General features: G+C 48.5%; 1 protein-coding gene across 5 annotated transcripts in view; it reads left to right on the top strand.

The window, feature by feature from the left end:
• The first annotated feature begins 2,557 nt into the window (after positions 1-2,557).
• IFFO1 (intermediate filament family orphan 1) overlaps positions 2,558-17,307 on the top strand; it is a 28,307-nt gene continuing 13,557 nt past the window's right edge. For all 5 annotated transcript variants that reach the window (XM_080987161.1, XM_080987160.1, XM_080987159.1 and 2 more), the window contains exon 1: positions 2,558-3,439. In XM_080987161.1, the coding sequence (XP_080843287.1) occupies positions 2,610-3,439 (830 nt within the window). In that variant the 5' untranslated portion in view covers positions 2,558-2,609. The remainder of the gene's footprint in view (positions 3,440-17,307) is intronic.

Here is a 17,307-nt window from a genome sequence, read left to right as displayed (position 1 = left end):
AGGGGGAAAGGAATTTGGTGGGGGAAGGAGACAGTGGGGAGAAACAGAGAGTGGCAAGGAATAGGCTCTGGCAGAGCCCACTGGGCATGTACTTCATGCAAACAAGCACGGATCCCAAATCTCGGAGTGCTTGTTCTTTTTGTGCTTCCTGGTGAAGGTAGCCTTTTCGTATGTTGTAAGAATAGGCACGTCTTCTAACTACTGAGCTGTTATGGGGAGGGATGCTCCCCTTCCAGTGTTGCAACACCTGTCTTTTGACCAATAGGGCAAACAAAAGTCCAGTTACGTATTTTTCACTCTAAAAGACGCACCAGACCACAAGACGCACCTAGTTTTTGGAGGAGGAAAACAAGAAAAAAAATATTCTGAATCTCAGAACAGCAAGAGGGATCACTGTACAGTGAAAGCAGCAATCCCTCTTGCTGTTCTGGCTTCTGGGATAGCTGCGCAGCCTGCATTCGCTCCATAAGACGCACACACATTTCCCCTTACTTTTTAGGAGGGAAAAAGTGAGTCTTATAGAGCAAAAAATACGGTACATTGCCCCTTCTTCAAGGCTCACAGAGTTGTGTTGTAATGGAGCACCTGAGAATTTTCAGTCTGCCCCCCACTTGTCCGTCACTAAGTAGCTCCGTAATTGAAGATCCGAGCCAAACCTTACAGAGACCAAAGCAGTTTGCCATTGCTTCAAGTATATAGGGAAGTCCAGCTCTCTGATCTAGACCTCCCATGGGTCATTCACTTGAGATTTGCCATTGCCCAATGGGGTCTTGTAGAGGGTGGGTTTTGTATAGTTCACCAAGGCCATCAGGTCCTCCCGCACTGGGTTCCAGAGGGGCTTGCTTGGAAGTAGAGATGGGTGATGTAGAGGGGGGCACCCCACACCACCTAGCTCAATCTGGGTAGCCCATTCATTTTCATCACATGAACCTTGCCCCACGGACTCGGAGGAGTGTCCACTGTTCCAGGTTGGACTGCGTTTTCTTGATAATATGTGTAAGGGTCCAGTTGTCCAGTGCTACCAGTATCCTTGGGAACGAGAATTCCCAGATAAGTTAGTTCAGTGGGACACAAATGGAAATTCTTAGAATGAAAATGGATGGGCAGCACATCATCAAGAAGCACAAATTCTGATTTAGATCAGCCGACACTTCTTGTTGGCATCCGTCTGTCTCAACGAGATGATGGTAGGTGACTCTGGGGGGTGGGGGGTGAAGTCAAACCACTGCTAGCTGCACAGAGTGTGTATCAAAGTTGTGGGCTGCTCCAACGACAAGACCCCTCGCTGATGGGGTCCAAAGGAAAGCAGAGCAATGTGTTTCGCACCAGCTTGGCTGCAGGAGTTGCTGGAAGGAGGCGGACAAGGCACCATCCAACCGTCTTAGGGACTCCACTCCAGATTTGTGTAGGGTTTACTCCTGAGGAGGTGCAAAATGATAACTATAATAAAAGCTGTATTTATATGGACATCTACTGAGAAGATCCGGGTGGCGCTGTGGTCTACACCACAGAGCCTAGGACTTGCCGATCAGAAGGTTGGCAATTCGAATCCCAACGACAGGGTGAGCTCCCGTTGCTCGGTCCCTGCTCCTGCCAACCTAGCAGTTCGAAAGCACGTCAAGTGCAAGTAGATAAATAGGTACCGCTCTGGCGGGAAGGTAAACGGTGTTTCCGTGCGCTGCTCTGGTTCGCCAGAAGCGGCTTAGTCCTGCTGGGCACATGACCCGGAAGCTGTACTCCGGCTCCCTCGGCCAATAAAGCGAGATGAGCGCCGCAACCCCAGAGTCGGTCATGACTGGACCTAATGGTTAGGGGTCCCTTTACCTTTACTGAGAAGAGCCATTAAAAGGCAACTGTACCAAAAGAAATTATTGTGGAAAACAATATTGGGGCACCCAATTTTGTCCTTTGCGCCAGATTACCAAAGTCTGCCTGCAAAACACACACACACACACACACACACAGTGCTACAGCTATGTTAAAGGTCTTGCACCCCTACTTTGCACCCCTAAGGCTGGGGTAACTTGGTAGAGCATGAAGCCCTTATAATCTCAGGGTTGTGGGTTTGAGCCCCACACTGGTCACTGCAGGGGGTTGGAATAGATGATCCTCGTGGTCCCTTCCAACTCTACAATTCTGTGGTTCTAAGGGCACACAGAGGCAGCTTGTCCAACATCCAGTCTTGTTCTGATCTGCATCGCCGCTGGCAGGCAAAGGGCCGTTTCCGGCCAGCAGACGAACGCAGCTCCGTTTGGCAAAGGAGCGCCTCGCTCCTCCCGCGCGCCGCGGTCTCCCGGCGTCGGGGGCGCAGCCAGGCGCGCGGCTGTGCGTCCTCAGCTCCCCCCTGGACGTGCGGCGCGCCTCCATCCCCCGGCCCGTCTGGAGGGCGCCGCATCGCCGCGCTGCAGCATCCCTCCCTCCTTCCCTCCCTCCCCGTCCAGGCGCCTCCCTTCTGCAGCGGCGGGAGGCGGGCGGGCGGCCGGATCCCGCCCCTTCTGTGCCAGCCCGGCGGGCGCCTCCGGCCGCGATTGGCCGTGGCGGGCGCGTGTGCCCGCCCAGCCCGCGCTTCCCCCGGCGCCGCCGCAGCCCCCTGGACGGCCGCCGCAGCCATGAACCCGTTATTCGGCCCCAACCTCTTCCTCCTGCAGCAAGAGCAGCAGGGCTTGGCGGCGTCGGAGCCCGAACAGCAGCATCAGTTCCCGGAGCTTTTCTTCCTTCCCGGCGAGCCCCCGCGGGACTTCTTCGACGGGGAGCTGGCCCCGCCGGCCTCCCTCGCCGCCGGCTCTGCCTTCCCGGCCCCGCCGGCCGCCATGGCGCTCCGCAACGACCTGGGCTCCAACATCCACGTCCTCAAGACCCTCAACCTGCGCTTCCGATGCTTCCTGGCCAAGGTGCACGAGCTGGAGCGCCGCAACCGGCAGCTGGAGAAGCAGCTGCAGCAGGCCCTCGAGGAAGGCGGCGCCCGTCGGGGCAGCTTGCAGCGCCGGGACCAAGCCGTGCAGACGGGCTTCGTGGGCCCCATCCGCCCGCTGGGGCTCCCGCTGGCCGGGGGCGTCGGAAGCGGCGTCGGCGGCGGCGGCGGCGGCAGCAGCTGCAGCAGCCCCCGCTCGGTGGGGCTGGGCACGCCGTCGAGGGTGCTGAGCTCGCCCAGCTGCCACCACCCGGGGGCCCCGCTCACGCCCACCTCCTCGCAGTCGCCCTCGCTGCCGGGCGGCACCTTCTCGTCCTCCTCTCGCTTCTTGCCGGGCACCATCTGGTCCTTCTCGCAGGCTCGACGGCTGGGGCCCGGCCTGGAGACCACCTTGGTGCAGGGGCCCGGCGTCTCCTGGGTGCACCCTGACGGCGTCGGGGTGCAGATCGACACCATCACCCCCGAGATCCGGGCGCTCTACAACGTCCTGGCCAAGGTGAAGAGGGAACGCGATGAGTACAAGCGCAGGTGAGGGGCTCGACGGGGCGGGCAAAGGCATCGTCGCGGTGGGTGGGCGCCAGCCGGCAAGGAGGCCAGTGCCAGGGAGGGGGAGAGAGACGGGCTGGTGGGAGCACTAGGAAAAGAGGCGACGAAGGAGGGCTGCCGTCGCAGGAGCCTCTTATTTTGCCACTGTTTTTGTTTTTGTTCCGGGGCCAGGCCAGCTTTTGTTGGACGACTTCCTTCTCCTTTTCAGTTTTGCTCAATTCCTCACTTCCCGACATTGTGATGCAGTGCAAGTCATCGTGATCCACTTTTTCCACACATGTCAGCAAACATGCCAACTTGAATAAAATATTGGGGGGGGGGGAGAGAGAGGTAAGCTCCACCCCACATAATCCATCACAAGATGCAGAGCAGGCACACCATTTGATTTTTTCCCAATTTTTTTTTTAATTTCCCCCCCAAAAATTTAGACAGACAAACAAACAAACAAACATCTCAACCTTATTTGAACCAATCTTAGTAACATTGTTAAGTGACTTCCTTGTAACCCCCTGGTTGAATTTCCATGTATATCATGCTAACAGTTTTCCCAAACCAATAGTCTTATAAAATTAACTTAATCACTTAACATCTTTCTTTCTTTCAAATTTGCATGCACACTATTGGAATGGCAATGCCCATCAACTTTAGGGGGGGCCCAGCAGCCCCCTCAAATATTTTAGGGGGGTGGGCAGAAAGGACCTCGGCCCCCAGCAATTGGTTCCTGTGTGTGGCAGGACAGAGTTATAAAGCAGTTAAATGATCTGTCCCGGTTGCCACTGCCCTTCTTTTTTCCTTTTTAGAAGAAGGAAGAGAAAAGTGAAGTTAGGCCAAGAGCTATGCCCAACTCTTCCCTGCCACACTGAAGCATTTTGTGAGTCCCGTCTACTTCAGATTTCTATAACTGAGGTGTGACGCCAGTCTAACCCTTCAAAGCTCACCACCCCCTTTTTACCAGTTGGTACCTAAACATCCCCATCTTGTATAGAAAGCCAATGTTGGGCGAGTTCTGTGTCACAGATGCTCACTCAGCTGACTTGCTGCGGAGAGAAGGCACAGAAACCCAAGCCTTTAAAGATCTTCTGTGTGTGCAGAATTATTATTATTATTTGCAGTAGCCACATATTATTTATATAGTGCCATCAGTGCACATAGCACTCTGCAAATGTAAACGGCAGATGTCGGCTTCGCGGCCGGAGGAACTTGCGGTCTGCATTTAGACGCTGGCTGGGAGTGACAAGGGATGGATGTGAACAAATGCATTTTTATACGTCCTGATGCTTCATTTTGCTTGGTGGCGAAGACTGAAGGGCCCACGCTACTCACGACATGCCGGTATATCCTTTCTCTGAAAACTTTATTCCCTTTTACTGAAAGCAGCATCCAAGGCAGAGAAAGCTATGGCAAATGGATCAGAGAGGTTTTATTTCTCTCTTCTTCTCCTCCTCCTGCTCCTCCCAAAGGAACCCAGGGTGGCAAATAACAAGGGAAAAACCATACAAACACATTTAAAACTATTCCAGCGCAGGTGCAGATTGGGAAAGAGCACACAACTTGAAAAGGCTCATTGAAAAAGAGGAATGTCTTCCGTAAATGCCGAAAAGTTTGCTCAACCCTCAGCACTTTTCTTATTTATTTATTGTTTATTTACCACATTTATATGCCACCTTTATCTTCCAAGGATCTCAAGATGGTGCGCATGGTTCTCCTCTTCCCCTTTTCATCCCCACAACAATCCTGTGAGGTTGTTGTTGTTTAGTCGTTTAGTCGTGTCCGACTCTTCGTGACCCCCTGGACCAGAGCACACCAGGCACTCCTGTCTTCCACTGCCTCCTGCAGTCTGGTCAAACTCATGCTGGTAGCTTCGAGAACACTATCCAACCATCTCGTCCTCTGTCGTCCCCTTCTCCTTGCACCCTCCATCTTTCCCAACATCAGGGTCTTTTCCAGGGAGTCTTCTCTTCTCATGAGGTGGCCAAAGTCTTGGAGTCTCAGCTAGGCAAGGCTAATAGATGGTGGCTGGCCCAAGGTCACCCAGTGAGCTTCATGGCTGAGTGGGATTCGAACCCTGCTCTCCCAGCTCCTGGCAGGTACCCATAACTTTTTCCTGAGTTGTGATGTTTTGAGCGTGTGTGTGTGTGTGCGCGTGCGCGTGCGCTCAGACACACAAGCAAGAGGTAAGCAACTTCTCTTTTTGTAAATGTGGGGAGTTTTGAGTTAAGCTTGTCTCACTCAAACCTGCCAGCTACTAAGATCATTCTCAGACACTCTCCAAGGAAGGCCACCATCAGTGACCAGAATCAAGGATCTCGCGGTGCCCAGCCATTGAATGCTCACTCCCAAGGGAGGCTTGCCTGGGGCCAACTCTGTTGCCCCTTTGGCACCAGGCAAAGAAGACCTCCTTATTTTGCCCAGCCTGCTAAGAAGACTCTTTCCGATACGACATTTCTGTTTTGTGCTGTAGTGATGTTATATTCTGTTCCATTTTATTTATTAAACCCCTTTTTAAAAAAACAAACAAACTTGTAAGCTGCCTTGAGAGTCCTTTGAGCTAGTAAAGCAGAGCATTGGATGCTTAAAAGAAAACATAGGTACCTTTGAAGAGGTAGAAAGATTTGCAGGGTTGGCTAAGTTCCAGGATGTTTAAATAAGCCAGAACTGCAGGTGCGTCTAACTGGGCTTCAGTGAGGGGAACCAGGTTAAAAATCTGTGCCTGCAGCAGTTTTTCAGGCAATTGGGTTGCCGGGAAGAGGACTGATGAATTGCAATGCACTTTTGTACACTAGGGAAGGTACATCCTAAAGGCTGGTGAAAATCTGTGATCATGGGAGAGATAGAGGGATCCCTGTCAAAGCATCCTTTAGAAGAGTAAGAGGGACAACATAGGAGCAGCTGCTCAGAAACAGTATTTTTCTTTCTTTCAATGGGGCTGCTGCTACTTTTGTTGGCTTTAAGCATGAAAGATACCAGGATGGCTGCATTATAATTGGCCAGGAAGTATTTGTGCGTCTGCCTCATATCTCCGTATTGTGACCAGTAGTGGAATTTCCCTGTGGATGTGGCGATGCTCCCACATGCTGCTGTAAGGGAAAAGTGTCAGGTCCCACTTCGCACGTTTCACAAGAAGTGTGAGGCGGAAGATGCACAAGTCGTGCACGTTTCTACCATCTCCACTTCTTTGCAGGATGCAACCTTTGTTCCTAAACTGTAGTAGCTAATCCATGGGAGAACATGGGGGGAAAATGTTAAAGCACGAGAGGAAAGGTTGTTTTAACTCTTTTCATTGTGCTACATTTGCAGCTGAAATCATCCCTTGCCTTGTGGCTTTTAAACTTAGGAGGGGGAAAAACCTTTGCCCACTCCCCCAATGGGACTAAATGCAGTTTTGACAGGATGCAGAGGATGATTTAACTTGGATAAATAAGGTGAAGGTCAAGGACCCCTGGATGGTTAAGTCCAGTCGAAGGCGACTGTGGGGTTGCGGCACTCATCTCGCTTTCAGACTGAGGGAGCTGGTGTTTGTCCACAGACAGCTTTCCGGGTCATGTGGCCACCATGACTAAACTGCTTTTGGATGGAAACCAGAGCGCACAGAAACACTGTTTACCTTCCCGCCGCAGCGGTACCTGTTTATCTACTTGCACTGGTGTGCTTTCAAATTGCTAGGTTGACAGGAGCTGGGACAGAGCAACGGGAGTTCACCCTGTCACGGGGATTCAAACCGCCAACCCTCTGATCAGCAAGCCCAAGAGGCTCAGTGGTTTAGACCACAGCACCACCCGCATCACATTCATTTGGATAAATAACAAGGGCAGAAAGGGTCAAGTAACGCCCTTCTCTTCCTGTCCCACTTTTTCTTTTAAATAGTTCAGCCTTGAAGCTCCCATATCATACCTTTTTTGTTTACTGTGTTTGGGGAGGGAGAGCAAAGAAGAGTTATGAGTAGTGTAGAGAAAGTTAACAGAGGAATTATTCTTCTCCACAATGCAGAGGTCAGTTTAGGACAGGTTTTGTAATTATTATTATTTTTAAAGTGCTGAGCATACATAGTGCTAAATGAGAGCCTTTTTTGTGAAATATCCCTGCCTGGTCTTCATTGATAGTGTTGCTATTTAACAATCCCTGTGTCTAATTGTTACAGCTGCACAATCACAGAATCATCAAGTTGGAAGGCATCTCAGAGATCATATAGGCTAACCCCCCTGTCCAATACAGGAAAGCTACTTCAGACTACAACATCCCTGATAGGTGCCCATCCTGGCCGTACTTTTTAAAAAAGAGTCCACCTCCTTTTGAGGCAGTCCATTCTGTTGTCAAACAGCTTGTACCACTAGCAAGTTCTTCCTAACATTTCGTCCAAATCCATTGTCTTGAAAATTGAATGCATTGTTCAGGGTCCTGACCCTCTGGAGCAATAGAAAACAAGTTAGCTCCAATGCTTGTGCTACAGCCCTTCATATAGTTGGCTGTCATGGCACTGCTCAATCAACTCTTTGCCAGGCCTAGGCATCCTCTCCGCAAAGGACTCCATCTCTGCGCTCATCAGCGTTGTTCATGCCCACCTTTGGCCAGGCTCTGATTCATCTTCTTCCTTCCCAGAACTGGACATTACTCCTTGCAATATATAGTTTGCCTCTCTTGCCGGAAAGGCTGTGAAACTCCTTGCACGGCCTCCTTTCTTATCCAGACAAGATTAGAGGCAAGCTGATGATAATTCTGGCATAGCTGGATCAGAAGCGAGTGCTTTGATGAGATGGAGCCAATTGCCGCTCACTGAGCTTCCCTCACCCCCATATTTCCCCCCACATAAAGCCCGGATCGCTTTTCCGAAGGTCATCCTTGTTAGGATTTACATGACCAACCTTTGAGAGCTGTTTCTGGTGGAAAGGCAGGAGTTAAATATGCGTACATGTGTTAAGAAAAAAACAGCTTTGGGACGGGCCATTTCAGAAGCAGCAGATTCTGGTCCTTAGCCATTTCCTCGTCTCCTTCTCTGCTCCAAATGCACGTTCACCCTTGCAAACGTATTGTTTGGGATCCTGTTCTGTTTATGTGTGTGAATGTGGCAGGTGAGAAGAGGAAAGCATCGTGGCCCTGCTTCCATTACAGATTCCCCACTCATTTCATAGAATCATAGAGTTGGAAGAGACCACAAGGGCCATCGAGTCCAACCCCCTGCCAAGCAGGAAACACCATCAGAGCACTCCTGACATATGGTTGTCAAGCCTCTGCTTAAAGACCTCCAAAGAAGGAGACTCCACCACACTCCTTGGCAGCAAATTCCACTGTCGAACAGCTCTTACTGTCAGGAAGTTCTTCCTAATGTTTAGGTGGAAACTTCTTTCTTGTAGTTTGGATCCATTGCTCCGTGTCCGCTTCTCTGGAGCAGCAGAAAACAACCTTTCTCCCTCCTCTATGTGACATCCTTTTATATATTTGAACATGGCTATCAGATCACCCCTTAACCTCCTCCAGGCTAAACATGCCCAGCTCCCTTAGCCGTTCCTCATAAGGCATCGTTTCCAGGCCTTTGACCATTTTGGTTGCCCTCCTCTGGACACGTTCCAGTTTGTCAGTGTCCTCCTTGAACTGTGGTGCCCAGAACTGGACACAGTACTCCAGGTGAGGTCTGACCAGAGCAGAATACAGTGGCACTATTACTTCCCTTGATCTAGATGCTATACTCCTATTGATGCAGCCCAGAATTGCATTGGCTTTTTTAGCTGCCGCGTCACACTGTTGGCTCATGTCAGGTTTGTGTTTCATATGTTCATGTTCGTAGAGCACGAGACTCTTAATACAAGGATTGTGGGTTCGAGCCCCACGTTAGGCAAAAGATTCCTGCATTGCATGGGGTTGGACTAGATGACCCTCGTGGTCCCTTCCAACTCTTCTGTGAGTCTGTGATGTGTACTTAGCCTAGGTGCCTGTGATGCTTTGGGGGTAAATTCCTGGAGACGACGGGCCCAGCCTACGACACACGGGCCTGATGCAGAAAACCAAAACGGCATCTTCTTTCCATTAACTAATGCACAGTACAATTTACCAGGATGTCTTTTTCTGCTCCAGAGAGGAGGAGCTACAGAGAGGGTTGCAATATCTCTGCACGCACATATTCTGCCCATTTCCTGTGTCCTTAGCGGCAGCCTGACGCAAGGTGATCTGCTGAGGGCAGCTGTCCTGGTAACAGAGAGGAAGTGATGGCAAACCGTTCACCTGCTTAAACGATCTCAGCCATGCTGTTGTTAAAAACAGAGGGGAAGGACCAGTGAGAACAGCAGCTGGAAACACTGAACTGCACTGGGTACATGGGGAATTCGGACACATGGGCTGTGCACGTGAGAGAGAATGTCTGTGCGGAGCTGTACGATGCTCGCGTCTCTCATAGCGAGATGATAATTGCAAAGAGCTTTGTGCAATTAGGGAAAGCACTAAATAAACACTAGGAAAATATGCTGACATGCGGCATCATCCAGGAGCCAACCAGTTACTGAAAGAGCGGCCTAATAATTGAACTACTCCCTCCTTCCCTTCCTTCCCCTCACTTGTGATATCCTAAGGGAAAAGTGAATTCACTAAATGCCCTGGTGTTTGGAGATTTCTCTCTGTGTGTGCGTTGGAATTTGCAAAGCTGCAAAGCTGGCAAAGGGTCCAATGCAGAGAACCGAGATGACTGTGCAGAATGGCTGAGCACTATCGATGCCAGCAGAATAAACATTTTTGGAACAGGGAGGGATTTTAAAAGGCCATCTGCTCAGTCTCCCTAACTTCATTAAAGTTCATTACAAAATTAAGACTTATTAGATGTGTGATTCCCCACTCCCTTAAACTTGACCACTCTTTTGTAACTTAATTCCTTTGTATTTCATTCAGCCTGAGAATAGCAATGGTGAAGAGGAGCAGTTCACCCCCCTGCCTTTTTTTGACAGAAAGGAGGACACCTCTGAACCACTAACTTGTATTGATTTATACAATTTTTAACTACCACAGATTCTTCCAGAGGATCCTGAGAACTGCAGCTTTGTTGTTTGTTGTTGTAGAGTCGTTTAGTTGTGTCTGCCTCTTCGTGACCCCCTGGACCAGAGCACGCCAGGCACTCCTGTCTTCCACTGCCTCCCGCAGTTTAGTCAAACTCATGCTGGTAGCTTCCAGAACACTGTCCCACCATCTTGTCCTCTGTCGTCCCCTTCTCCTTGTGCCCTCCATCTTTCCCAACATCAGGGTCTTTTCCAGGGAGTCTTCTCTTCTCATGAGGTGGCCAAAGTCTTGGAGCCTCAGCTTCAGGATCTGTCCTTCCAGTGAGCACTCAGGGCTGATTTCCTTCCGAATGGATAGGTTTGATCTTCTTGCAGTCCATGGGACTCTCAAGAGTCTCCTCCAGCACCAGAATTCAAAATTGCACCATAATTGCAGCTTTAGTATTCACTGAAAATCTGTGGGAGATCTTTAACAGCCCCTGCCTCTCATAGTAATAGTATTCTCAGGAGTCCCTAGGGAGATCTGTTGCCCCACCCACCCACTTGTAGATCTGTGTGTGCATCGGAAATACCAGGGACTGGAGACAAAGGAGAAAGAGCTGATACTTCCATGCTTTGCTGGTGAGCTTCTCTGAGCCACCAGCCACGGCTGGAAACAGAGAATTGGCCCCGAATATGATGCACCAGGGGGATTCTTATAGTCTACCACAGGCATGTGAGTGAGGAACATCAGAGGTATCTGGGAAACGCCCCAGATGAAAGCTTTATAGGAGACTTTAAGCTGCCCTGTAGACATCTTAAAGGTGAAGGGACCCCTGACCATTAGGTCCAGTCGTGGCCAACTCTGGGGTTGCGGCGCTCATCTCACTTTATTGGCCGAGGGAGCCGGCGTACAGCTTCCGGGTCATGTGGCCAGCATGACTAAGCCGCTTCTGGCGAACCAGAGCAGCGCACAGAAACGCCGTTTACCTTCCCACTGGAGCGGTACCTATTTATCTACTTGCACTTTGACATGCTTTCGAACTGCTAGGTTGGCAGGAGCTGGGACTGAGCAATGGGAGCTCACCTCGTCATGGGGATTCGAACCGCCGACCTTCTGATCGGCAAGTCCTAGGCTCTGTGGTTTAACCCACAGCGCCACCCGTGTCCCTGTAGACATATTACATGATAGCTGTTGCCTCCAAACTAGCCCTCTGCAATTTGCTGCTCCCAGAGTTACATTACAAGTACCTTGCATCCTTCACCCATAGGATAGCTCATGGGAGACGAGAGTCTTAATCTCAGGATGATGAGCCCCACGTTGGGCAAAAAGAATCCTGCATTGCAGGGCGTTGGACTAGACGGCCCTCGTCGCCCCTTCCAATTCTATGATTCTGAGTAGATAAACTCTAAATCTGGAGCTAGCTAAGAGCTGAACGCTGTTCAGACTCAACGCCCCGGACTGGAGTCAGCTGTTTTCTATTAGGGTTCCTGTTCCATCCTTTCCCTTGTTGCTCTGAGTTGATCATGTCTTGAGGGAATGAAGGTTCGTTGGCAGAAAGGCCTCCTGTTGTTTCAGCGGCTTGGTCTCTTTGGGGACCGGTTCCCTGCACCTCTTTCACCCCTCCCTTTCGTCTTGCAGCTTCAAAAGCATCTTCCTGGGAAGGAGGGAGATGTGGGGTCACTCAAGGAAAAGTCTGCTTTCCTGGGCTGCTCTGCTTCGCCTGGGCTGGGCTGAGGGGGAGGAGGGAGCATTGCAGTCGAGACTATTATTAGGAAATGGTGCATTGCAGATGAGAGTGTGAGGTGGAGGCGGGTGGTGCGGGATGGGGATCAGGAGACGAGGCCGGATGTGAAGGAGGCTTAAGAGTCGCCTTCTGATTCCAGTGGGCCACCCTCAGATCAGTGTTGCTACCTAGGAAGCGTTTACTCCCATTTTCAGCAAAGGAAGCTTAAGGTACCATTCCTAACGTTGGGTTAAGGCAGGACAGGAAGTGTGTCCTCTCATCCCAGATCCGAAGAACCAGTAGAGAGCGAACAGGAGATCATTTCAGAAGGGCCAGGGTGGAAATAGCCGAGATAAAAGAACTGAAATAATAGTTTTCAATACTGAAACCAATTCCTAGCATTCTGCTGCTCAGTGCTGGGGCCAACCAACAGAACTCAGGATGTGGAGAGAGACTCCACTCTCAAAGGCCGGTGTTGCTCTTTGTGGGCAGGAAATGGGTACAGACTCTGCTGGTATCTCTGACTATGTCTACTTTTTGAGTGTTTTGACTGTACAAATGACTGCTAGACCCCTTTTTAAAGAGGAAGTGGGGGAGTAAAGCAGCACATTCTGGGTTGCTCATATCCTCCAATGAAATAGGGGCATTCTATTCCATGATACTAACGATGGTAATAATAATACCCCACCCACTGGACTGGGATGCCCCTTCCACCCTGGGGAGGGGGCTTCCAACATATATAAAAACATAATATCAAGAGGGAGGACAAGAGTATAGACCCTCCCAAGTACCCCTATTTTCCAGGGACTGTCCCAGATTTACAGGAGCCGCTCCGGTTTCTGATTTGATCCCAGAATGTCCCTTAGGACATCCCTCTTTTCTTCAGAGAAATGTTGGAGGGTATGGAGTTATGCAACCCCCCAAGCCAAGGAGATGCAACCTTTAGAAGGCATCTGAAGACAGTCCTGTATAGGAAAGGTTTTTTTTTTAATTTTTAATGTTATATTATGTTTCTGTATATGTTGGAAGCTGCCCAAAGTGGCAGGGGCAACCCAGTCAGATGTGTGGGGTATAAATATTATTATTATTATTATTATTATTATTATTATTATTATTATTAAATAGGACATCCCTATTTTCATTGGAGAAATATTGGAGGGTATGGGCCTGGATCTTCCTCTACCTATGGCAGCTATGTTGTACTCACCACATAGATGGAACATAGCAAGATGTGCAAGCAGAAAAAAATGCAATACTCCTGATAATGTGGACGGTCAATTATAGCTTACGGCCAAATAGCAATGATTATTAGGTAATAGGAGCCACATGTCTGAAAGCAGGATTGCAACCTGAATTGGAATATCTCAAGATTACTAGTCCCCACCCTCTAATAACAAGCATGTGCTATAGTTATTATTAAGCTTTATTTATAACACATAATCTCAAAAAGCAGCTCTCTCATGCTTTTTTAAACATAGAAAGGCAGCCTGTACCTAGATATCTTTTGCGCTGCCATTTCTTTTGATAGCATGCTATAGATAGCAGGCCATGGATTCAGGTTTATTTTTCCTAGGACAGGAGAATGAAGTATCCTTAAACAAATTTTGCAGAAACGACATGTTTTCTTCTCTGGAGACGCAAGCTCTCTGCCTGTCTCTTCTTCCACATTTCGCCTCGCTGAGTCACCCTTCCTTTCTCATATTCTGCCTCATTTTCTGTGTTCCTCCCCAAACCATGAGTAATCGCCTGTTTGTTTTTGTCCTAAATGGGTGGGTGAGCAGGCAAACTCTTATGGCATATGAAGCATTTGGCTAGAGGTTTGCCAGAAAAGAATTCCACTTATTTTAGGCAATGAGAGATGCCAGCGCAGCCTGTTGCTTCTGGAAGGAAGGAGACTTTTCAAGCTGGTTCTGGGAAGTACTAAAAGGTTTCTGGGAGAGGGGAAGAACAAGCTTTCACGAAAGCCCCTGGAGATAAAGATCAAATCGACGTCTGAGCAGATTCTTTCTCCTCCCAGTTTCCACAGATAGAAGACTATCTCTCCAGCCAGTTTAGTGGGGCACCACAAAGCATTACAACACAGATGCTGATCTAGTTATGAGATATATGAGATGCATTTGTACCTTCCCTGGCTGTGTGTGTGTAATAACCTGCTTTTATATGGGAATCTTGCAAGAGAAAAGCTGATTTGGAAGGCAGGAAAACCTTTGCCTCTGAAACCATTTATTAATGGGCTGGAGGAAGGAATTATTATTATTTTAAATATTTTTAGCTCACCCCTTAGTAAAAATGCAAAGGTACTGGAGTCAATTCCACATCTGCAAACCTTTATCAAGAAATTCCCTTCATATCAGCTAGACCATGGGTAGGCAAACTAAGACCCAGGGGCCAGATCCGGCCCAATTGCCTTCTCAATCCAGCCCGCGGACGGTCCGGGAATCAGCGTGTTTTTACACGAGTAGAATGTGTCCTTTTATTTAAAATGCATCTCTGGGATATTTGTGGGGCCTGTCTGGTGTTTTTACATGAGTAGAATGTATGCTTTTACAGTGGTACCTCGGGTTAAGAACTTAATTCGTTCTGGCGGTCCGTTCTTAACCTGAAACTGTTCTTAACCTGAGGTACCACTTTAGCTAATGGGGCCTCCCGCTGCCACCACGCCGCCGCCGCCGCCGCCGTGCAATTTCTGTTCTCATCCTGAAGCAAAGTTCTTAACCCAGGGTACTATTTCTGGGTTAGCGGAGTCTGTAACCTGAAGCGTCTGTAACCTGAAGCGTCTGTAAGCCGAGGTACCACTGTATTTAAAATGCATCTCTGGGTGATTTGTGGAGCATAGGAATTCGTTCATTTTATTTTATTTTTTCAAAATATAGTCTGGCCCCCCACAAGGTCCGAGGGACAGTGGACCGGCCCCTTGCTGAAAAAGTTTGCTGACCCCTGAGCTAGACCTTTAAGCTGCTTGCCTAGACCGTAAGACACTGGCCAGGTATGCTTTCGATACAAAGAACCAAGGAATTCCAAAAGTGGTTTGTGATAGAGGGCACTGGGTGTAGCTGTGCCTGCTGTTTGAAGAAAAAATGTTGACAATCCTGTTCTGTGCTTCTAAGGCCTTTGAGGGCATCTCAGTCTAGATGACCTATCAGTTTCCTTTCCACTCTGGACTTTATGATTCAGATGCTTCCTCACAGATATTTTGTGGTATTGTGCATAAGGGATCATGGAAATGTAGAGTTGGAAAGGGACCTGAGGGTCATCTAGTCCAACCCCCGGCAAGGCAGGAATATGCAGCTGTCCCACACAAGGATCGAACCTGCAACCTTGGCGTTATCAGCACCACGCTCTAACCAACTGAGCTATCCATGCCCTAAGTGCAACCTTCTTTTCACCAACCGCATGCAACATGTTGAGCATCAGTGGCTGAGTAGATCTGAAGGGCATAGAATGAACTAGCATATCTTTGCCGGAGCGGCTCGAGTTAGCAAAGCATAAGGGTGTTTATTTAAGGTATGCCCTGCAGTTCAGTTTGCAGTGAAACCCCAGAGCAGCTCTTTAGCATGACAGCAACGTGAGCTGTCCCACTCAACTGCAATATTGCAAAACCTCTTGCAATGATAAACCTCAGTAGGCTTGCTAGAGCGGTCCAGGCCAGTGCAGCTGTGGACAGATGGTTTCTATAGCAGCAGCCAAAGATTTACAACCAGAATGTTTTTGTGGAAATCTTAACATTTTGTGTTCCTCCTGCTTTTAAACCAACCTACTTCCCTCAAACGAAATGATCCAGAAATGTAATACTTCTACTGCTCTTTCTTATTGCACATGAGATATGGGCCTCTGGAGGGAGGATTGTGGCCACGTTGCTCCTTCTCTTGTCCTGCTGTTGCACTGCTTTGTGTCAACCCAGATTCCTGGTTTATGTTCCCCAGGAACAGTAAGCCATAGAACAAACCTGGGCTACAGCTCTTGATTTATCTGGAATGAGATAAGTCATGAGCTCAGTTTGGGTGCAATGCTAATAGTAATAGTAATAATAATAATAATAATAATAATAATAATAATAGCTTAAGAAACAGTAATGCGGCAGCGGCTGGACTAGCAAAGCAACAGCAATATTTTTGGAACCTGTTTCATTTGTGCTAAGCCATAGTTTGGTTTGGCATTTTGTGCAAACTGGGCCATTTTATGCTGAAATGATTCATTTTTACTATAGAAATATGTTTGATGTTAATTTCTCTCCATCCCATCGCCGCCCCAATTTTATTTTCAAAATATTGCAACAGCATCCAAGCTCCTGTTTTCTTAAAATTTTGGCCCAGGTAAGCCACATTCTGCAACAAGAAAAGCAAGGTTCTGTTACTTGCAATGCAAAGATACCACCTTTATACATTTATTTATCTGGTCTATTTTGGGGGAAATCCTGCAATGTGTTTAAGTCTTTACTCCGCTAACTATACATTGGAATCTACTTTGGATCAATACTGAGTCAAATTTAAATGACAGGTACGGACTTCAAACCGGTTTTGGACGATATATCGCCCAGCCCACATACATCCTCTCTTTCAAATATGCTTGCAGACACACACTTCCCACAGTTGATCCATGCGGATGCGCTGATCAGGGAGTTACCAGCACACACACAAACACACACCCTCTTTGCTCCTCAAATGTTTGATATTGTGACTGCGGAGGACAGTTTGCATCACCAACAGGGCGCTGGGCTTTTCTCCCAGTAGGACTGCGTGTTAGTTGGATTCCCACCTCCCACCCCCGCTGCTGCCCAAGTTGGTTGAGTCTTGGGCGGCCTAGAACTTGAACCCATAGCTATGTATTATTTATTTATTTATTTATTTATCCATCCCTCTCACCATTCTTTATGATCACACTTTCATCCAGGGATGTTGAATAACTTAGCAAAAAAAATATCATTCAGTCGAAAATCGTAACAATAGCATGCAGCAAAATCATCCTCCTATTAGTTATAAATAACAGTATATACTTTTGTCCCTACTCATTTATCCTAATTTTTTTCTTCCCCTTCCTCCCTCCCCTTTAACCCCTTTCCCCAAAACTTATTCTCTCTTCAGATCTTTAACCATGTGCACAGATTACAGTATTTTTTGCTCTATAAGACTCACTTTTTCCCTCCTAAAAAGTAAGGGGAAATGTGTGTGCG

This window comes from Podarcis pityusensis (genome assembly GCF_964106645.2).
Source record: "Podarcis pityusensis genome assembly, chromosome: 17".
Classification (NCBI taxonomy): Eukaryota; Metazoa; Chordata; class Lepidosauria; order Squamata; family Lacertidae; genus Podarcis; species Podarcis pityusensis.
The sequence above is the reverse complement of the archived record's forward strand: the minus strand, read 5'-3'. Positions and strand labels throughout refer to the sequence as shown.